Consider the following 23,161-nt stretch of genomic DNA (forward strand, 5'->3'; position numbering starts at 1 on the left):
ATGCATGAGGCAGCTTAGTCATATATAACCCAGTATCCTGGGTTTGATTCAGAACCTGGGATGCTATCTTTGTGGTGATGTGTTCCCTCCATTAACCAGATGATCTGTGTTATTATACTAATAAGTGTTCATGTCGTTATGGTGAAAACCAGAGAGTAGTAGGAGCGGTAATGGTATGATGTATAATGGTATGAATTTGTTGTTTTTATCATTATTTGCATAATCCTTTTTCAACCGATCTTGAATATTAATAATGGTGACAAAAAAACAATGTCTTGGTTCCAAAGAAGATTATTTCAAAATGTTAGTAATAGAGAAGAAAAACATTTTCTCCTGTGGTACACCGTCAGCCATCACATCAATATCCCTAAGCTCAGAACTTATAAATTATTATTACACAAACAGACATGTTTATTACCACGTTTTAGGTTTGGCATGGGTAAATGTGGAATTATAAATAAAATGACTCTACTGACCTTTTACGGACATTATTATGTCACATGATCTTGCCTCACATTCACTGATCACTCACCAGTTTTTCATTGTGAAGCTCTGGGCATCATTACTGAAAAACAGTTCACTGGTAAGTTTTTTTGTTTTGCGCCCTCTCTGAACTAGGGATGCTGTACCATAGCTGCCCCTGAGCTCTGACCCCAACTTCCTCAGTTGGATATGCAAAGAACCGAATTACACTGTACTGTAATGTATATGTGGTGATAATAAAAGCTTTTTCTTCTTATTCTTGTGTATACCCTGTTACCGAGTATAGTCTGTATTTTTTGCCTCACATTCATAGTTCATATTGATGGTTCTAGTTTTCATCCTTGTTTGTTTTGTTTTGTATTTTGCACAATAAATGACCTCCCCTTCCATCTGTCATCCACCTCCGCTACCAGTTCCTGACACATTACACACAATTGCACAATGATCATTAATATTGTTTTATGCAGTGACTGAGTGATAATGATGTATGTGTGTTATGTTAATTATCCACAATTAACTATTTGGAAGGGGAAAATATTTCAAAAGGGTTCAATCCCAACATCCACCTCCCTCGCTATGCCTCTGGATTGTAGTAAACCATATGCAGCACTTGGGTACTGGATTGATGGTGTACTAAAGCTAAAGTACATATGTGCTATTAGTTCTAACTAGTTCTTATTATAAGTTATATACACTTCATATTTTAAAAGGAACCATAGAAAGACATAGAAAGAAATGTGTGTTGTTTTTTTGCTTTGGTTTATGGAAAGCTAATGGTTTTGGTGCACTAAAGGTAATAATATAGGCAATTAAGCAAGGAATAGAAACTATCTACAAGGAATTTGAACAAGTCTGTTTATCTGTATAGTGCAGAGAGAATGAATTCAGTTTATGACATGGAAGAGGCTTTCTGGCCTGGATACAAAATGGCTCCTAAGACAGTGGATTATGTAGTATAAAGTGTGCGGATTCAGACACAACACAGAAGCGAGGCAAAGAAAATTCAGACAATAAATGTGGCAACTGCAAACGTTCAATAAGTCTGTGAACACTGACATCTACTTAGCAGTCTTTTATTTGGTACAAAGGCATCAGTATAACCAAATGAAAACAGAAAAAGAATTTTTTATTTAACCTGAGACACATTCGGAGCACGCTGAGACCTTCTGGCTAGATTCACTAGATGGTTTCATTCACAAACTGCTTTTCAGGAGCAGTTCAGGTATTTATCCATATCTGCAGTATAGGCTTCCGTTTTGTGTACTGCAATGTGTCTCAGGGTAAAAGACTCCACAGTATGAAGCTGCACCAATTAAAAAAGCAATTTAAAGCTATGGCGAGTTTGGTTCTGAATCACACAAGTATGGTATAAAACAAAACAGAAAATACAAACATTAAAGCATTGCTTTCTCATTGGTACAAGCATCAGGCATTCACTACTTCTCTATTCATTTTATCACTTACTCTAAATAACACACATGTTGGGCAGGCAAGAGCAGATGAACTTATTCTTGTTATGTCCCTAGTGAACCTATTAACACTGGGACATGCGACATGTAGCAGCAAATGTTGCAGTACTGACAAGCCAAATGAATACACAAATTAAGATAAATCTGACAAATCCATTGCAATCCTGAAATCAATGAATGAAATACATTAATAAGACAAAACTTAAATTATGCATTAAATTAATTTTTGTATATGGCTTATTAAAATATGGCAAAAGTATCAACTAATAAACACATACTGAAGAAACATATGAACATTGTGAATAAATAACTACGATGAAGCAATAAAGAAAACCTTTAAGTCATGCCTTGCTTGCCGTCAACATGCAATTCTGTTTCAAATTCTCAATTATTTTCTAGCATTCTTTTTTCATTCTACTGAGGAAGAAAATAATAACTGAAAATCAAATCTGAATACCAGAAGAAATCAAATTACATCATTATTATTAATCATACTCACAATAACCAGTTTGAAGGAACTTATCAAAATGTTTTTTGGCAATGTTTTCCATTTATAACAGAAGGAAACAAATGAGAAGAAACACACAAACAAAAGTTTTTTCAAAAGTTCTCAAGAGAACAGGTAAAAAATATTTTTTTTGTTTCACTTCTTTTGAAACTTCTTTTTTTTTCTGGACATTGGGTTTTGTCTTTTTTACATTTTTATATTTTGGCATTATACTTGTTGCTCTCATGAGCAAAGCACTCTCAATATATAAAACTGTCAGATCCTTCTGTATTAAAGACAGCTTTCACATGTGAAACTCTGACAGTTAATTCACAACCTTTAAAACAGCGGTGTTTTTCCTTGTGCAGTGTAATTAGACCTGGTGTGCTGTGTATATAGACTGAGTTCAGTTATTACTAATAAATACATCTTTCAAATCTTTAAAACTTCTTGTTTTCTCATGTTTTACAATTTATCCCACTGCTTTCAAGGCTGTAAACTGTCAGCAATTCAGCACTCACACACACACACACACACACACACACACAAACACGCTAACATGTGAAAAAGCATGACTATACCAATCAGCGTAAAAAGCACATATGAACATGTTATGTGCCTTTGTCAAAGAGAAGCATTAATATGAATGGTAAAGTACATACGAGGTATTTGGTCACATTTCACTATAGATCATACGAGTTATTTGGCAATATCAACTCCATCAGTAAAAAGAGAAAAGCAGTTATTACTTTCTGGTATCAGTGTATGAAAATATATGCATTATTCACTAGTTATTATTTTAAAAGTTATATATTCTAGTTCTATAAAGAATTCCATGTTTTAAAGGTAACCATAGAAAGACTTGAACTAAAATGTGAGGAACTCTATTGGGTTTTGAGGGTTTTGTTTGTTTTTTTTTTTGCTTTGGTTAATGGGAAGCTAATGTTTTTAGTAGCATGACTGCCCTTAAAACAGGAACAAGCGTGACATCTAAAATGTCCACGGAAGGAAAAGACAAATAGAAAGCAATGAAAACCATTATAATACAGCATCTTTGGATTTCACTCAACGGTTTTCACTGGATTTTTGGAGAGGTTAAAAGCAGAAAAGACAGAAACTAACTTTGTGCCTAGCTTTGTGACAGCAAATACTTTCATGAAAAAAGGGTCACCAAAGAAACCTGGAAAATGGTTAGTAATCACTTAAAAACAAGAACAGATCTCCAGGACAACCGCTGGTTCACTGATAGCCTTCCTTCTGTGTGCGGTGCTGATAGGAAAGTGCTAGAACACCTCCTTCAACCAGAGCAGGCTGAGGAAATAGTGTTCTCTAAGTCCATTCTTTCCTACTAGTGTTATTTTTAGCCATGTTTTGATCCGAATGTTGTATTCCAAAAGAAGAATGTGCTCCTCTGCACTGGACACTTCTCCACAGAGAGTCTCGCAACATCGACTTCGAGGTCACACACATCGTTAGCAAAGCACTCTGTCTGGAGAGCAAGAGAATTTTTCTACCTTAGGGGGCAGCATCTCTGTTAACAACACATCCGAATAAAAGCCCCAGAGGTTAGTGAGTCATTCTAAGGCTTAGAGTGGAAGCTTGAGTGCTGTGGAAAGGTTTGAGTATGGCAGTAGTGGGGTGTGAGACACATAGGACACAGTGGCAGAAGCTGGTTGAAGGCAAAAGTATCAGCGATGTCTGAATGGCACAGGACACTGGCACCTAGCGCCAGAACGGCTTAAAAAAAAGGCTCCGATGTGCACAGGGCTTTTGGTCGAGGTAGGTTTGCTTAACGAGCAGCAAGGCAGGCAGATGGTTTACCTTGATAGCTCCGACGTTCTCGTCAGGCTGAGGTAGCTATCTTTGGAGGTAATTTGGTCCGAGGGGAGAAAGGGAGAGGAGGAGAGAGGGTGCAGGGTTAGCCACTCCATTCAACTCTTCTGGCAGGCTAACGCGGTGACACTATCACATATACAAGGCTACGGTGTGGCGTCTCGCTCACAGATGAAATTAAATGACTATGACAGTAGGAGAAGAATTATGCTACATACTTTAAACATTTCAGTCATGCTAAGGCCTCAGAATTTTTTTGCTTCTGTGAAGAAAATGTGATTTCTTGTAACAATCAGAATTATTAATAAAATGCGAATGTGGTGCACAGGGGCTTTGGGTTAAGACAAGAGTTATGAGTGAAAAGTAGTGTGTATTGTAGTTTAGGTTAAAGGATATCGTTAAATGTATCTATACAATAATTATTTATTAAATCTTAATATTTACTCCCTTACAGGCATAAGCCAGACTCTGTGAGTTTGTGTGTGTGTGTGTGTGTGTGTGTGAGAGTGTTACAAACTGCTCAAGGAAGAGCAGGTTGGAATAAGGCTTTGGTGAATAGAGTGGCATGGAGTGGCCAAGCACTGCACTTTGGGGGATGAGGGGTAGAAGAGAGTGTGTATGGGGTTATCAGCCTGTGCCCGTGCCTGTGCTCATGGTGGTGTCTTGTTGGCAGTTGGGCTGCTGCTCAATGAGAACCTGGCAGTGTGCCCCTGCAGCCTGACTCTCTGCTAGGCCGTTCTGAGGCTGTGAACACAGAGCAAATGGCACATGGGTTAATGACACTACTGCTATTTAAAAAGTGCTTAGAATTAAGAATTAATGAGCTATGAGGAAGCAGTGAGAACAACAGTATAAATGGGCTATTTGGGTATGTTTATGTGTGGGTTTACCTGTGGCATTAGCTCAATAGCCTCAGTGGTGCGTATCACTCCTTCTTTAGGCACTGTGTCTCCCAGTGGTACTGCTCCGCTCTGTGGTACTCTCCAAGCATCCTCAGTGCCCTTTCTACAAAATGAGCTACTCATGGGAACACACACAGACACAGAGAACAAGTATATTAGCATAGATACATATAGGCAAGGGTTGAAAAGATTCTACTCTTCTACTCTAGTGAAAATGTTGGCATTGTGTCAGAAACAAAATGTCAATTAGACTGAATTTGTTTTTGGTTTTCAAAAAACGCAGCCTAAAAAAAGCATGAATTCTCTGTTCGTATAAAGAGTATAGAAGCTGGAATTAGACATTTGTACTTTTTCCTGTGAATTTATCTGCAGAAATGGATCGACATCCAACTACATTGCTCCTGAGAATTAAATCCGTCCAATGTTTTTCATAAGGCTAATTTATTTTATTAAACAGAATGTAATATCTGAAGAATACAGTATAACTAATAGGCAGGCCACAAGTGAGGGTGATTAGTGGTGGTATTTATAGGAATTTTCAGTGATAAATTAAATCTGTAGTTATTAAAAGTAAGAATTAGAATTAGTAAAAGACATAGCAAATAATATTGAGCTAAACAATGATTTAAGGCAAAAGAATGCATATGGGATCAAAGTATATATTAGCAGGCAAATATTAATTAACATTTATATTCAGCTAAACTACAAATCCCATAAAACTAATGCTATACCCCTCTTTGAATGTATTATTTTAAATCTGTAAAATCTGGTGCAGGCATGCTATCAGCTGGTTATAGATCAGAACTGAAGGAAAAGCTTCAGTGACATTAACCAGAATGACTCTCTGATTGGATAAGTGTTTCCAGAGTGGAAAGCTCACCTGCGCCGGTATGCGAACATGAGGAAGAGCACGCAGAAGATGATGCAGGCCATTCCAATGTGGATGCCAACCACAATGCCAGTTATTGAGCTCTCTCCATCTTGCCTGCAGTTACATAAGCTTTGCCCTCCTGTTTACACACACACATTTCACATAATGATCACCACCATTTCTCTACAGCCAGACAGATAGTCTGAATTTTTTAAAGACAATATTTAAGGGCTTTCGGGGCTTGTCATTGTTCCATGTTGGTTTGCTGGCAATTTTAAACACCCAAGCATCCAAGCTGGAGAAAAGTGGTAATGAACTTTATTTAGCACTCCCTCCTAAACCTAGAGCTTATAGCAGGCAACTCCCTGTACACAACTCTGTCTACATCTAACAAACCCATTTACATGGAAGCCCTGTAATGCCCTCCAGGCAGCAATAATTTAAACAGATCCTCCCGAGAACATCTAGAGCCCAGGATCTCTGAGGTATAGACCGTAAATTGAGCTTGTAATGAAGCATGAAGCTCTCTGCATTACACTTAACAAGCTAAACTGCTGTGGGACAGTGTTTTAGTTTTGAACCGCCAAAAATAAATAGCAAGAAATTTATTAAAAAAAAAACTTGATACAAAAAATGAATGAAGGTGCTTTTAACACATTACCACAGATAGAAAAGTGAGCTACAGATGCAGCATACGCATCCTTAACATTCTATCATCACCTAGTGACAGAGCTGTCACCTCTTCACAGAGCTGGATGAAATTGTGCAGTAATACAATATGTACTCACACATGGATAATATATGAATATCTGCCTTCACGTAAATACATAAAAAGTGGGTCTAAGATGAGCTGGTTATCGAGTGGCAGGTGTATATAGTGTAGCTCACCAGCACTGTTCTTTTCTCCAGTTCCAGTCTCAGCCAGCGAGACGAGACGCTTGTTGCCGATGCTGTCACCGTTTCCATTAAACGCCACTAGCTGGATCTCATACACAGCTGCTGGCTCTGTCAAGCCACACAGACAATCACCTTTAGCTTTGAAAGTTCAATCAGTACACTGATTTACTCAATACTGATTTTTACTGATTTACTTAATAATATGAAACATCACGTCATGCCTTGTCTTGAAGATATCATAGTATCATAGAATGTAAATCTTAGGTTATCTTTGTATATTTGTATATTATCTTTATATACATATATTATATATTATGAGACAAACTGTATATTTATGACTAATACTTATATTATATATAATACATATATTATGTAATTTTAAAAGCTATTGCAGTTTTTCTATTGTAACATAGTGTTAGTTCTCATTCATACTGTTATCTAATCATTAGCTACTGCATATATTCACTATTCAATATTCTACAGTGTATACATATTAGGGGAAAGAAATAATGTTTTATATAGTTTTCAGCATACAAACTGTATCTGTATGGATTTGTCAATTCAAGAATATTTTCATTGGCAATATACTAAAACAAAAAGCTTTAAGTAATTAGCAGTCAATTTATTTCCAGAAACACTCTGCACTTTCATATTTCTTTATTCAAGTGTTCTTTTATTTCTTTCATATTTCTTTTTTTTCCCTTTTATTTCTCTAGGACTTCCTTTCTTCCTAATTTAACCAATTTGCCAATTATAAGCCCTAATAAAAAATAAAAGTGCTCAAACCTAATATATGATCAGTAAAAATCAGTTTAGCTATGCAGCTAGTTTTGTGTGTGTGTGTGTGTGTTTAAAGCTAACCGAGGTGTGAGATGGTGTGTGTGTTGATGTGGCTGGGAAACAGCTCCTCTGGACCAAACTGCTCCTGAGGCACAACACGGAGCGACAGTTTAAAGCCCTCCAGCTTCCCTGGTTTACTGGGCAGTTCCCAATAAATCTGCACTGCTGTGCTGTTCAGAACTTTCGTGAAGAAACTGGGCATTGAGGGAACTTGAGAGAGAGAGAGAGAGAGAGAGAGAGAGCTTACACAATATTACAAAAATCAATTATATTATTCTATTTATAGTTTTGTTGTTATTTGATCAATTTCTTGTCCTCCTCTATAACATACTGTGTTGTGCTACCAGTGTGATGTGTGATAACTTACCGCCCCCTAGTGTTGTGGCAATGACAGTGTTGGATTTCTGGCTGGCCCCCAGAGGAGAGTAAGCTTTGAGGTAAATGGAATAAGTGGTTGCTGGTTCCAGATTATTAAACTCATGCTGGAATGTGTCCTTACTCACAGCCTCCTGGAGCTCTTTACTGTCTGGCTCTGGAAATGAAATAATGTGAGTCGAACTGATCAGATCATTACACAGTATTCCTGCTTCACTAAAAAGGTAAGTAGCTGATGACTATTTCTACTAGTTTATTTGGTTATTAACCACACTGTCTAAATCACATGAATCCTAGAATCAAACCCACAACCCCAGTAATTTCTGTACTCCCATGCTCTCTCACCTCCAAGCATGCGGATGTGCAGCACATAGCCGATGATGTTGTCGGTCACATGGCTTTCAGGCTGGTTCCAGCTGAGCTGCAGCGATGTGTGTGTAAGCGGTGTGGCTGTCAGGTCCTGTGGAGCCTCAGGAAGCGGGTTCTCAGGAGACTGGGACACAGCTAAGCGTGCACTTGCCTGGTTGGTGCCAGCGCTGTTCTCTGCTATGCACTGATAGATGGCTTCATCCTCAGCAGTGATCCGGGTCACAGCCAGAGTGCTGCAGATCAACAAGGTAATTATATACTTGAAGACTAATGTGAAGTACATTGAATTTGGGGATTAATATGAAGTGTACTATCTTTGCTATAAGCAGAATAAGGAAGTGAGATTGTACCTGTTGTTATTGGTAAGTTTGACGTTGTCTCCAGGAGTAAGGATCTTGCCATTTTTCAACCAGATGAGGTGAGGCTCTGGGACTCCTTGAGCCTGGCAGGTAAACACTGCACTGCCTCCTACTGGTTTAGAAACAGATTGTGGCCACTGCAGGAACTCTGGTGGAGCTGAAAGAAAGATTGTTCATAGTTTATCTTTAACTGTGTATTTCTGTCTGTGGACATATTGTTTTTAACAGAAGGAGAGGTTTACTACACTCCAGTACCTAAAATCATTTAGGTAGTATGAAACACAGACCTTTTACAGAACCATCTTAAACTGGTTTATGAGCTCACACATTTTCTATGAACAGCATCAACATCAGTCTATCCTTAGTATTTACTACAGGGAACAAAAACATAATATCTACTAAAAAAATAAACATGCAGGATTTGACTAAGAGGAAGAAGACAGAAGATATGAAAAAGTCATCAGTCATTTGCTTCAAGTCCAAATCTATTTGATATACTTTGAGTTACAGAGTTTTTCTTGTCATTTCATATAAAAGTATACAGTAGAATGAAAAAAGCATTCCCTGAGGGCTTGGTGTGACAGTACAGAGATCACAAACTGCATAATTACTCACTAAGAAAATATCTAAATTTGCTTGACTCTATGCATGCTGACAGACCGGCAGAATTACTACCTACTAAAACTTTTCTACTTTTATTAATTGCATGATCATTTGTATTATGAATAATAATACAAATGATCATGCAATTAATAAAAGTAGAAAATGAGCATGTGTGTGTGTGTGCATCTATCTAAAAGAAGGTAAACGGTTTTTTGCTCCACTTTCAAAGCCCTTTGTGCCCATGAATAGAGACCACTCAACAATCTTTACACACTAACCTCAAGTGAAGTGTAAAGCATACACTGAGACCAGTGCTCATGTGTGTGTTCAGAGCTCATTTTAATGGCAGTACATTGCAGGGGGAAGGGGGGGTGGGATGCTTTCTTGTAATAAATCCACCCTATCGGCCCTGCCTAGCGGCTTGAAGAGCTCTTCACAATCAAGCATAAGCGAAAGCATTAACTCCGGAGAGCTGAATGCTCTGCAAACAGAAGCGCACTGAATGAAGCACAAGCTTCATTATCGCATCCACCAAGATGCTGTACTCATCTGTCTGTCTTTGTGAACTAACTACACTTCTCTCTCTGGGCTGAATGAGGTAGTTTGTCTCAGTTTGGTGCTGAAAGAGAAAGGATGACTTGAGAGGCTCCTCTGCGTACAGGAGAAGTTCAGCTGAAGAAGTTCATGGTCATGGGAAATGGTTGAGTGGACAGAACCACATCAGAATACGCTGTTGTGCAAAAGACAATGGACCTACTCCATTTTCTCTCCCATCTCTCTAGCCATTCTCCGTCAATTTGTCAGCTGCACGTCGCTGATAGGCCGCCCGTAGTCCCCAAAGACCGCAAGTATCACCGTCCCCCCAATCCCCAGCCTCTCAGAGCACCCCACCCTCACCCAGGCGCACTCCCACCCCCACCCTTAACATGCACCATTTCCTAGAGGCCTGCTGGAACAGGGTCAGGGGGTCAAAGGTGGGAGGTGATCCTACACTGAGACACATTATTCTGCCCCTCCTCTTTTTCCCCCTCCCTTCTGCTATTCTTTCATTCTCACCCTCTCATTGTCTCCTTCACCCTGCTCCACCTTTATGCATCAACCCTGCCTCATCCCCTCTTCCTCATTTTCTCATTCCGTAAAGTCCTAATACATTCTTATTTATAATCCTCTCCATGTACACCTCTTTTTCTCTCTGTACAAGTAAGCTTAAATTTAAAGGAAAATCTGATTTTTATCTAATTTTTATATACCAAACAATCTAGAAAACTAACTTAAAAGTTTTCTCTCAGTCTGTCTGCACCCAGATGGCTTGTCATTGTCTGTCTCATATCAGGCCACATATGCCAAACTTGTTCTGGCTTGCCTAACATGAGGACAGAGGGCAGACAGGGTCTGAGCAGGCCAACCCATGACTAATTCTCATTTACATACTTCCATTTTATGCAAACTATAGCTTCCCATGGCCAAAGCCAGTCAAATACACAAAAAAACTGCTCAAGTTCAAGGGCCTGGGGCAAATCAGGAGCATTGGTCTGGGAACCATAAGCAGATGGCGTGATGAGCAGGATAAGTAAGAATCAGCATCAGACAGCCTAGTAATTGCACATATATGTGGCACCTGCATCATTGCATATAACAGAAATAAAATTAACAATGGAGCTGAATGCTGAGTCACAAATAGAAGAGAGACAGAAAAACCTATGGTGATTCAAAGAAGTGTTAAATTAACATTTCCAGGAAACTTAATATCTTAATCAGCGGTTCTATGACATAAAATAAAAAATAAAAGAAAATGCACGAATAAGCAAATAGATAAATAGGATTACTACTGGGAGGTGAAGCAGAAGTGGACAAGCAGGAGTGTTTCTTTTTCTTTGTTCCTCTACCAACCCAATCAATAAAAGAATGAATCCATTACCCAGCCACTGCAAGAGCCCATGAGGGGGAAAAGAGGGAGCAATTGATTGATTGGCTTGTGAGGACAGAAGCAAAAAACCTCTGACACAAATGAAAGACGTTCAACCTTTAATTGTATGCTTACCTCGTATGTGTATCTTTAAGTCAATATAGGAAGCATGCAATCTATATTTTATATATATATAATCTAAATGTGTGTTTTATGTACAATGCATTGATCTGAATGAATTAAGCACAGTAAGAGTTATGTATGTATATTTTAAATACTTCTTGTTTATTTTGGTAGCTTTACAGTAAAGCACTGAATGTTGTGTTATTGTATAAACAGCACTGGACTAAGAGCTAACTGCAATATGTACATGATTGCATGAACCCCCTCCAACCCCGGTTTGGAAAACATGGAGGGTAATACACACTGGTGTGGCTTATAGGGCATTATCAGAGTCCAGCTGGAGTCCCACTCATTTATTATGAGATGCAGGCATGTGTCTATGTGTGTGGGTCTGTGTGTGTAGAAGATCAGGGATTGTGAAGAAAAGGGTGTCAGCTCAGCCCAGAGGTCACAGTCAGGCCCGGAGCCAGGTTAATTTAGTCTGGCCCTACCCAAAAGCACAAACCTACTCTCATTTATCCTCATACACATCAGTGCACGTGTGTGTGTTTGTGTGTGTGTGTGTGTGTGTGTCTGTGTGCGCGTGCACACATAGGGACAGAATTAGGATGTGGCTGAATGATTTGGCTTGGGGCTATACACATAAGACCAACTAGATCAGGTCTGAGCCAATTTCATTTCATATGTGACCTCCTCAGGGCAGCAGCACGTTGCTTCTGATCAGCTCCTGATACTTGACATTAACCAAATGTCTGAATGACAGCAGTCCAAGGTCAGCCATATTCCATTTAAAGAGTGTGAATTTACCACATATACAGTATATCACATATACCAGGTTAATATCACAGCTATCAGATTTTCAAAGAATATAATCAGTGCTGTCTTACTATTCATGTTTATATATATGTATATCTGTAGAAATGGTAAGAATCGGTTCTCATTCCCCAAAATGAGAACTTCTGTTCAGGCTGCAGGTTAATTATATGTCTGTTGGTCTTGTTTTGTTTTGTTTGGGGTATTTTTGTTTGTTTTTATTATAATTTGACATCTCTAGTTTCTAATACCAAACCAAACCCAATGGTAAATACAGTCAGTATCCGTAAAGTTATTACAAACCTTTGTAAGTATGTTTTTCAATTCAATTCAGTTCAACTTATAATCAGACACAGTCTGATTATAGTCCCAGTCTCAATGTTTTCCCTGGTATGCTAGTAGATCTGCCAGAAAAATATCAGGCACATAAATGGTGGACGTACTGGAACAGTCAGGATGGGAATTTTGTCTTACCTTGCACCACCAGTCGACCCAGTGCAGTACGTCTCATCCTGCTTCCAGGTCTGTTGGCTGAGCACACATAAACTCCAGAATGCTGCAGGGAAACGTCAGAGATCATAAGATTACCCGTGCCCAGCACCTGGATCCCCTCCACTCCAATAGAACGTCCATCTGCAAGACACACGCATACAGAGAAGAGATCAATTATGAGTAAAAAAAAAAAAAAGCATGTATATGACTACATAGGACTGTACATACCATTACACTTCATTTAAACAAACATAAAAAAGAGAAAACATTAAAACAGTTTGTAAGGCAGTTGGACTGTTAAATGTTGTAACAGTGTGTTGCGATAACATAAGCCATTATACTGTGTTACAGGTGTACTGTGCCTCTGTAAGACTGCAGTATGTACACTAGGCCACCAGCGATGCATGAAAACAGCTTGAAATCATCTGCTGCAATGGTTGTTATGTTAAGTTACAAGTATTTGTGTCAGAAGCTATCAGTTTTACCCAGCCTGCTCCAGGAAACAATTGGTCGTGGGTTGCCTGTGGCAATGCACTCTAGGATGGCAGTCTGGTGGATGTTGATGGTGAGATTTTGAGGACCTGAGAGAATCACTGGTTCCTTATAGGTACGAGGAGTTGCCACTGTTTAGAGAGACAGAGAGACGAACACAGAAAATACGCTGAGCGAGAGAGCTAGAGAGATCCTAATAGGCAGGTGTAAGACGTTAGACTTGTAAAGACCAGTGCGGCTGTTGGTCTCACCAGTGACAGTGAGCAGGGCCTCATGACTATAACGTGTGTTAGCAATGTTTTTGGCTACACAGCGATACACTCCACTGTCTGCATGACGCACACCGGTGATCTGCATAATGCCGTAGGGCAGGAGAGTATACCTGCAGAGAGAGAGAGAACCAGAAAACAATATAAAATAAAATTAAACACTTGAATATCTGCATGCACCTACACTGCAGAAATTAGACAACATTATCCTAACTGTGGGTCCAATGTGTGTGAGGTTGTAACCTGTCATCATCTGTGCTGAGTGTGGTTCTGTTCTTCTCCCACATGATGCTAGCCTCAGGGATCCCATTAATGGCGCAGTGGAAGCGTGCCACCCCTCCTTCATCTACCACCATGGACTCTGGGTGGGTGTGAAACTTGGGAAGAGCTGGGGGAGAGCAGAGATGAAAACAAACAAGTCAACACCAATGTGTGTAAAAGAATCCACCTCATTTACTCCACACATTTTACTCATTTGGCTCAGGCCTTTTTCTAAAGTGAGTTTCAATTGAGCCTGTGTTCAGCTGAGAAGTTGAGGGGTTAAGGGCCAGGATTTGAACTCCCTTCTTAATAACCTCCTGTTCAATAGACCTTTACTATTGAGCGACCTCTGCCCTCTCTAACATCAAGAGGTATGTGATCAATAACGGAAGCCATTTTTTAGAAACAAGGGGATTCTTTTAGTAGCCTCTGGCTTAATGGAAGTCCTAGCAATGAGGAGGGAGAGGATTATCAAGTATGAGTTAAAGGGTCCCTTTGTGCATTTCTTCGAATTCAAATTCATAGGTGTAAAATCTTCACAAGGACAAAGGGCAGTTAGCCTTCAGTGCTGAATGTGTGAAGATTCCCATTCCGTTATGTGTAAACACAAATGAACATTAACAATCCAATTAAATTATTAAGCAATCAGAACTGAATTAAACAGTCAGGACTTTTTAAATGAATATTAAATGAAGTATAAACACAGGGACACTCACATGCAAACTGCACTCGTGCCTTACGGCTGATCAGCATTCCATAGCGGTTCTGTGCAGCACAGTCATACTCTCCCGCATCTGTCTCGTTGCTCTCACGTCGTTTCTGGAAGTTTCGGATCAGGAGCATGCCATTGCTTAACACGGCCACTCTCGGACCCACCTGAATCGGTACCCCATTTCTCCGCCAGGTAATGGTAATAGGGCCTTCTCCCTCCACCTCACAGTCCAGCATCAAGGGGCGGTCCCTTACAGCAATGACATCATAGGGCTCTTTAATAAAGGCCAGCTCAGATGTGCTGCCCATATCTGTGAGTGAAAGGAAGCAAAAGTGGAAGAGTCAGGTGGTACAGAGCACAGCTGATTTTCTACCTTTTGATGTGGAATGTGTCAGGTGCTTACAAATGGTGAAAAGAAGATGTGTGTCTGAAATCCAGCTTTGATGATGAGATGAAAATGGTGGAGCAGGAAATGACTGCTTCATAACAATGATGATGATGATGATGATGATGATGATGATGATGATACACTGATGAGCAAAGATAGCATTGTTAAAAAAAAAGAACAAATTTAAATGGTATTTAACTACAACATATGAAAGAGAAATATGAGATCATTAGATCATTATTTTTTTTAAAGGGGCTGACAAACAACAGTCTTGGAACCTTGACTACTGGAGGCACTAGTACTCTCAGTCCCAGTTTTATAGAGCTGTAAATCCAGTAAAGGTCAGCCTGGGAATGCTGGACAGAGAGAGGAGTAATGTTTCATATTACAGTAATTGATTAGAAAGTATGGTTTAACAGCAACACTGACATCACTGCTCGTTTATCTGCCGAGAGATAACGAGTGAACTGTGACACCATTTTACAGAGAATACTGAAATAACATTAAAGCACTCAGAATGTAACAGCATCATTTCCAAGGCATTAATATCAGCATTTGATGCAGATTTAGTACTGATTGGTCCATGTCACTTAGCTTGTAGAGTATATGAGAACTACTTTTTAGCGCTTCTTAAATGATGTTCAGTCAAAGATTGATTTATTCTCAGAGAGAGAAGGAGATAGACAGAGGAATTGGTCTGAGGCTGGGAATGCCACATTGACATCTTCATTCCCTCTACACACTACCGGGTGTTTGCATGAGAAAGTTGGGGACAACAGCGCAGGAGGGGCCGCAGGCTGGCTGAAGAGGGGCTGCTCCAGGCTATTCATCTCAGCTGAACTTGCACTTGACTTTCCCTAGTCTGATTGATGGCTCTGTTAGCACCCCCCATCCCTCTCCATCACCCCAAAACAGTAACACAATGCTGCCAAATGCCACAGAGCCATTCAAGCACCCAAAGCCACAGCAATGTCAGAAGTGGAGGGGATAAGGGTGGAGGGAGAAGGGAGCAGGGTCACATGATTTGGGGTTTGGGGTAGACCAGTGATAGTACTCCATCTTCGCTCCCACCACTTTATAATTACCCTTGCCCCACCCCCAAATCTCATCATCCCCCGCCACACTCTGTGGAACCATCTGCCCTCTCTCCCTGCCCCCAGCACGTTTTCCCCTTTTCACTTGAACTTGGGGGTGACTTTCCCATGCCACCCGATCACTCAAACTTCGTCTCTATCGCTGTGCCGCCAACACGCCCATCCCTTCATTCTCTTTTTTTTGGAGATGTCTGTGTTGGGTGATTCACTGATGCAGACCCCGACCCCTCACATACCCTGCACCCAAATACTCCCTCTCCCAGCTGTCCCCAAAAGACACAACAAAACACTCCAGTCGCACTTGAACTTGAATGTGCCCAATTGTAAAATTGAGAGATTGTCACCTTTCAGTGCATCTGATGACCCCATGAAGCCGTCATCATAAACTTCTGTCTAGCCTTCTGGCCCTTTCCATGATTTTCACCATTCTCTTGCTCCTTAGGACATCACTACCCTCTTCCATCATTCACATCCAGATGCTGAGTACATCTGTCTTTCTTTCCTGTACGTTCTCGCATACAAGATTTTAAAAACCCTAACATTTGTCTCACAAGCATATCTAAAGCACTAACTCTAACCTCAGGAGATGCTTCATAGTCTATAGGTACAGGAGTACCAGGTACATCATCAACTTCTTCATCACCATCTTCAGCACATCACCATTGTGCTGTTACTAGAGATTTGGGGCCATGGCTCCACCAAACATGCACACTTTGGCTTTCTTCCAACTTGTGTAAAGTATGAAACAAAGAATTCTGAGAGAGAAACTTGACTTCATTCCCATTTGTCTTATTAGTGCTACAAATTAACAGATGGCAAATAGAACAGCAGAAGTGCCTCGGTGCCCCTTGGCATAGATTCTACAAGCTTACGGAACTGTTCTGGAGGGATGAAAAACAATCTTTTAAGATATTGCGACAAACACAGTTAGTAATTCAAAGCAGCCATATGTCATTTTTGACACTACATGACAGATCCCTGTTCTTCAAAATGTCAGCTGTGCCAAAAAATCCTCACTGTAAGGTTTAATTTGAAGCTTAGCAACACTTTGTAATACTTAAGTGAAAATCTAGTCAGATTAACTCTCAGAATTATAATCTCCACAGAATTATAGGAGTGAAACTACCACGAGACATCAGAATAGTTTCATTGGACCATACCACAGATTCTACATATCTCTGCAACTGTACTCTTTAGTTCAGCTCATATATTACATTAGTCAAATCATTTTCATATTCAGCCAGTCATTCAGTGAGCCTTTGCACCCTATGGATGAAGGTTTCATTACAGGATAAAGGTGAGCAGTCAGAGTAGTGCTGTGTTATTATGCAGTGACCCATCCCTCTTATATACTATGAGTTGGCCTAAAGCATGCCAACAAAATGCCCTCCACAGCATAATAGCCACTGTGTTTGGGATGTGTTACCCATCTGTATAATCTCTTTAACAAATCAACTTCTCAGTCTCCACAAAGTACACAGATCAGATGAACTACAGAGCACAGAACAGAGTCAGAATGTGTTACAAGTATGAATTTGTTCTTTTAGCCATTGCCTCTAACTGAAACAGAAACAATGTCAATAAGGTGCTTGACTAAAACCTCTTAGATTTTCTCTTAAATGTCTAAAAACTCTGCTTTAGCAGCTTCATCAATTTGTAGAATTTGTAGAATGGACATAAGGTTACCATTTCAATCGGTTCAGATGTCATTATGGTGCGGATTTAATCCAAAGGCTTGGACCAGTCATCTGCATTTCTGTAAGTTTTTGTATTGAGTGAAACATCTCCACAGGCTATCCTCTAAAATCTGAAGTGACACACTGGATCCATTTAACTGATCACATTATTTTTTTCCTGATCACAATTTGGAGGAGGTTGAGCAGTATGATGGTAACAATGGCTTCTTTGTTCAATTAGAGCCACTTAGTTATGCCTACAGCACCATCTGCATTCTACACTCCCACAATAGCGAGCCCATATCCACTCGTAAAGCGCTATGGGACCTCCTGGCCCTGCGTGTGACTGAGAGAGCAAGTTTGGGGATAAATTCACCTCCCATCTGGGTGTCATTAATAAGCAGAGGACTTTAGATATTCACTTGGACAGAGCGAACCCCATCAAACCCCACCCCCATGGGTAGACAGTGACCCTAGGCCCTAAAGGTCATGAGAGAGTGGGTGCAGGGCAAGGAAGAGGGAGCAGCTTGCATTTGGTAGCTAAAGCCCAGAATGCAACCTATCCTTTTGTTTATTGTTCTGAAATCTGGCCATGAACTTCACAGTTTATTGTGGTTGTTGCCTCATGCTGAAACCCCCACAAACAGACTGAGGGGGTGACCTGGGTGATACAGATAGGACAAACATGGCTAAATCCTCTTATTGATGGTGTCTCGTTTTTTAAGTCCGTAACATCAGGGTTAGACAAATGAAATTCTGTTGCAAAAAAACTGAAATTGAAATGTTGGAACCACTGCTTAGGGCCTCCAGTCAGAATTTCACAGTTTGATTCAAAAAGCTGTTTTTCCCAGGGCTTTTGTTAGGATAAAATACATCACACAAGCCCCACTAAATAAACTACACATGTCACTGCACCTAAATAAGTCAGGGTTTTGACTTCATTATTAGACCAAATATAGACTTAAAGCAGCCTATACTTTAAAATCTGTGAATATCTTTAAAAGAAAAGAGGAAAAGTTGCTATGTATTAAGCAGGCCCACTGATGTATTATGAGACAACTTTAGTTTCGGACAAAAGGCAGGCCAAACGTAACCTAAACAGGTTTAAAAGAGTTTGAATTACTGTATATTGTGCTGGATCCTTAAATCTTCTTTTATGGCCTCCGTTGTAAATGTTTTATAGGCCACTGCATAGAATGAGCAATACACCCTGCTGCCTCTTTCACACGTAACAGAGCCTCCACAGCCTCTATGTTTCCATAGCCTCAGTAGTTGGTCACAGTATAAACACAGTGCCATGGTCTCTATAGTTTGGGACAGAGGGACTCTGTCTGTGGAGCTCTAAGTCCAAACACAGCAGGAGTGAAGGAGCCCGCGGCAAGCCTATTGTCTCTCTAATGGGAGTTAACTCCTCGCACTGGCTGGCGGACTCCGTGCCCATTCGCTGCCAGAGAAGGCACACAAACGCACAGCTCTTGCCTATTGTTTAAAGAGGGATGCTCATTAAAGTGTACAGACCAAATGGGGAATGGGTGTGTATAAGACACAAAACAATTTCCGATTGAGGTTTGGGCAAATTAACTGTGTGGCATGTACTTACATCCTCCTTACTACCCCCTGGGACTTAATAGGGAGGGGTAATTAAATTAACAAACAATTAGAGGGAGTGGATATAACTCATCACTAGCCTTAGAATAATTGAAAGGTTTTGATTATCTTTGATCCTTTTGACAAAGGATCAACCTGATCTGATAGATTTGGGATATTTGTTATCTGCCATCATTACATTTTCATGACTTTTCAGGTATACAGTTTTTGTTGTCATGAACTCTCTGTGTTTCTCTGTGTTTCCTTTTCACGCCCTAGTTATACACCACACAAATATTTAACATTCATCATCATCATTTCAACAGCTTAGCCACAGGAATATCAGTCAAAGCAGACAGGAAGTCTATAAGAAACACATGCTGAATGGTGATCTGTCCAATTACATTATATTTTACACTTTTTTTGTTTGCTGCTCTTTAAACACATGAGACACTTCACACCTAAGAGGGCTTTGTGCTGAATAAGTGTAATCAAATACAAAGCAGACAGTTTACAGAGATGCTCTTATGTTCCTAATGTACCATTTACATATTTTGACTACATTTTGCAGCTTCCCTCTTTAGTAAGGGCAAATGAAATTGTGTAGATTGTGAAAAGTGAATGTGTTTCTGAAAGGAACAGCTGCTATCTGCAACTGAAAATGTTATGTGGTGATCAAGGCTACAACTAATACTAACTCTGAGCCCTAGCCATAGTTTTCTGACAAAACCGCTATCAAAATATACTCCATCATCTGCAACATAACAGCGTACTGCGTCTTCAGTCTGGTGCAGTTCTGTGCATTTTATACCATCTGCTAAGTGACGAATCGAAGCAGTTTGTTTTATAATCCCTTTTTTTCTGCACTTCTCAGTTATAAAGAAGTTTGCCCTAAGCATATAAAGCATTTGGCCCTAATGCATACTGCCAGCATTTCCCACAGCACTGAATTGAGTTTGGCTCTAAATGGTAAACATAAGACAGACCCAGCACATGAGCGTATAGCAGCAGAGTGGTTGATCCACAAGGCAAAGAGAATGGATGCTTTGCCCCCCTCCTTCCTGGGCATTGCTGGATTGGGCTTGAGCCGCACGCTGTGTGGATCTTTTGGATTAACCCCCTGAACCAGAGGGGAGCCTTGTTGGATTAAAAGTAGCTTGGTTGTGACTCTATAGAGATGTGTGTATGCGTGTGTGTGTGCGTTTGTGTCTTGGTCTCAGGCAGCTGCATGGATTGCCGCCCCTTTTAATGAGATCTCAATCAGAGCAGCCACCCCCCTCCCCTGAACCTTTCCAAGTCTTATGGAGATGAGGGGTGTTGGGTGTGCCAGGGGTCAGGGTTAAAGGTCAGTGGCACTGTCTGGCCCAGGTCTGTCTGTCTGCTTCGCACTGATGCCCATGAACTTGCTGCATGAAACCCAAAATCTGGTGCTGTTCATATGTTCAGCCTCAATCCTTCCACGTAACAGAAATGCTCATCTTGTGTATTATTTTCCTTCTAAACCTGGGGCTTAGCTAACAAAAACTTCAGGGGTCCTTTAAACATTTATTAATAGTTCAAATAAAATTCACAATTCTAATTAAATAAATTAAACCTTTTATCATTTAAACCCACTTAAAAATAAAAAAAAAACCTTAAGCACCTGGAAATCATATATATTTTTTCAGATTCAGCTATGAAGGTTTTCATGTATGAAGAATGTAATATTTGTTTTTAAAAATGTTTTGCAATGTGCCAAATACTTGATCCTTATCATTAATCAGCATACATCAGCTACCCAAATAATCTGTAAGCCTCTGAGTCATGCAATTTATATACACAAACAGTAATATCTTTACACACACACACACACACAAACATTAAAACTTAAAACATAAAAATCCTGATCTAAGGAACACAGCCTTCCATGAATTCTGAGTAAATTGCATGATGATTTCACAGCGTGGTCAAGTGCACTGTAGAGTATGTTCACTCAAAGCCTTGGCAATAGCTTATAATGTGTTTATAAGGCTCAATAAAATTTAATACGAGTTTATAGAGCAGCCAAGAGACAGCTCAATATAACAAGATTAGATCAATGCAATGCAGCTGGCCATAAGCAACTAACACCTAAACAAATCTAAAAATATAAAATATTAGGCGCAATAAAATATCTAGATTATGTAATACATCGTAGCTTAAAGAATCGAATAAATACAACACCAGCGTCCGAAAGAACTAAGTGCACACTGAAAATCAAGCCCATTCAGGTGCAATGTTGTTATGATTTATGCCTTGATCTAAATGGAAATCAAATCTAAAAACAGATGTTAAATACTGTATAAGAGTGAAATAAACCATAAATATTTCCTGTAACCCAAATACCATGAATTTGATCAATGATGCTCCTTCAGTGGATAGTGAACAAATGTGTAGTGAACTTGAACTTCAGCTGTAACAGTTTACATCACTGAACAAAAACACACACCACGCGCGTCACTCACAAACATAAACAACAACAACTAAAATGTTACAATGCACCAACGAGCTGTTTGTGTTGAATTAAATGCATCCAGCAATCATAGAAATCAGCAATGTCGAAAAGGCTTAGCATATGGAAAAGAAGCGATGAGAAATTAAGACAAACAAGACAAACCAAATATAACATTCTGATTAAATATAACATATTTACCTAGTAATGTTGCCAGCAACAGCAGCAGCGACACAACGCTCATGGTCATGCTTTGGTAGTATTCCGCCCTGAGCATCATTTTACATTCCAGAAAATAAACAGATATTTCATTTGTTTTCAAGTCAGTTGTTCAGCTGTATTTTATAGAAATATTTAATAAAAATGTCTTTAAAAAGACAAATAATAGTATCCGTCTTCTGGAAAAGTCAGCAGATCGTGTCTACACTATCATGTTGTCCTGCACAAAGCCGCGCGCTTACGTGCGTGTGTGTGTGTGTGTGTGTGTGTGTGTAGGTAGACTGACCACAGCTCTCTGCGTGTGAAGGCGCACTACACTCACGCGCTGCTCGCCGCTGCTCAGTCCGAACCAAACAAACGAACAGAGAACGAGCAACAAAAATCAACCAATCAATGTGCAGGGGGCGGGGCCCTCAAAGCGCACCGCTTATAAAAGCTGAAGAGCCCGCGCGCTTATTGTAGCTTCATATAGCAGAAGCAATAAAGATGTAACTGTGCTGAAGTACACAAATCATGTGGGGGGGGCAACATATATAGGATAAGATTACAATGTATGCTTCTTTTCCTTGTCACTTTTGTACCTTCAGTTTATAAAGCTCTAAAAGCTCATTAAAGGTAAGACATTTACATTTCAGGCATTTGGTAGACGCCCTTATCTAAACTTTTAGTTCATTTTTACACAATTGAGGGTTAAGAGCCTTGCTTAAGGGCCCAGCAGTGGCAGCTTGGTGGACCTGGGATTCAAACTCACAACCTTTCAGTCAGTAGTTCAACACCTTCATCACTAAGCGATCTGTAGCTTCATCACAAAGCTACATGAAGTTACATGTGAAGACACATGTATCTTCACATGTAAAAGATGCATGTTAAAGGTACAGAAGATGTAATGGTACCATCCCAGTAACAAGGAAACCTACAGTTTGGTACATTTATTTCTGAAAGTGTATCATGCACTTTCATTAATTGTGATATATCAATGGGAGGACTCAATAAAAGGGGCACCATTATTATCTTCATTGTTATAATTCATATTATAAATTTAGCTTAATTGATTGAGTACCTATTAATCCATAACTCCATGTTGGAAATACATTTTTGAGGAATATTTTGCACTAGGTTGCACACATTGCACTTTTTGTGGCTAGGACAACTTACTTTCAGTCCTTAGCTC

The 23,161-nt window shown here is 39.8% G+C and overlaps 1 protein-coding gene across 1 annotated transcript; it reads right to left on the reverse strand.

The window, feature by feature from the left end:
* Positions 1-1,559: 1,559 nt before the first annotated feature.
* LOC131346388 (immunoglobulin superfamily DCC subclass member 3-like) lies at positions 1,560-22,269 on the reverse strand. Its single transcript, XM_058379826.1, has 14 exons — positions 21,973-22,269; positions 14,561-15,086; positions 13,827-13,971; positions 13,566-13,696; positions 13,308-13,445; positions 12,805-12,963; positions 8,877-9,042; positions 8,503-8,759; positions 8,150-8,314; positions 7,804-7,992; positions 6,934-7,050; positions 6,055-6,184; positions 5,163-5,289; positions 1,560-5,016 (listed from the first exon to the last, which is right to left on the reverse strand). Exons 2-14 carry the CDS (start codon positions 14,862-14,864, stop codon positions 4,900-4,902), a joined length of 2,145 nt encoding a protein of 714 aa, XP_058235809.1. The 5' UTR covers positions 14,865-15,086; positions 21,973-22,269; the 3' UTR covers positions 1,560-4,899.
* Positions 22,270-23,161: the final 892 nt, after the last annotated feature.

Source organism: Hemibagrus wyckioides, linkage group LG01 (genome assembly GCF_019097595.1).
Source record: "Hemibagrus wyckioides isolate EC202008001 linkage group LG01, SWU_Hwy_1.0, whole genome shotgun sequence".
Classification (NCBI taxonomy): Eukaryota; Metazoa; Chordata; class Actinopteri; order Siluriformes; family Bagridae; genus Hemibagrus; species Hemibagrus wyckioides.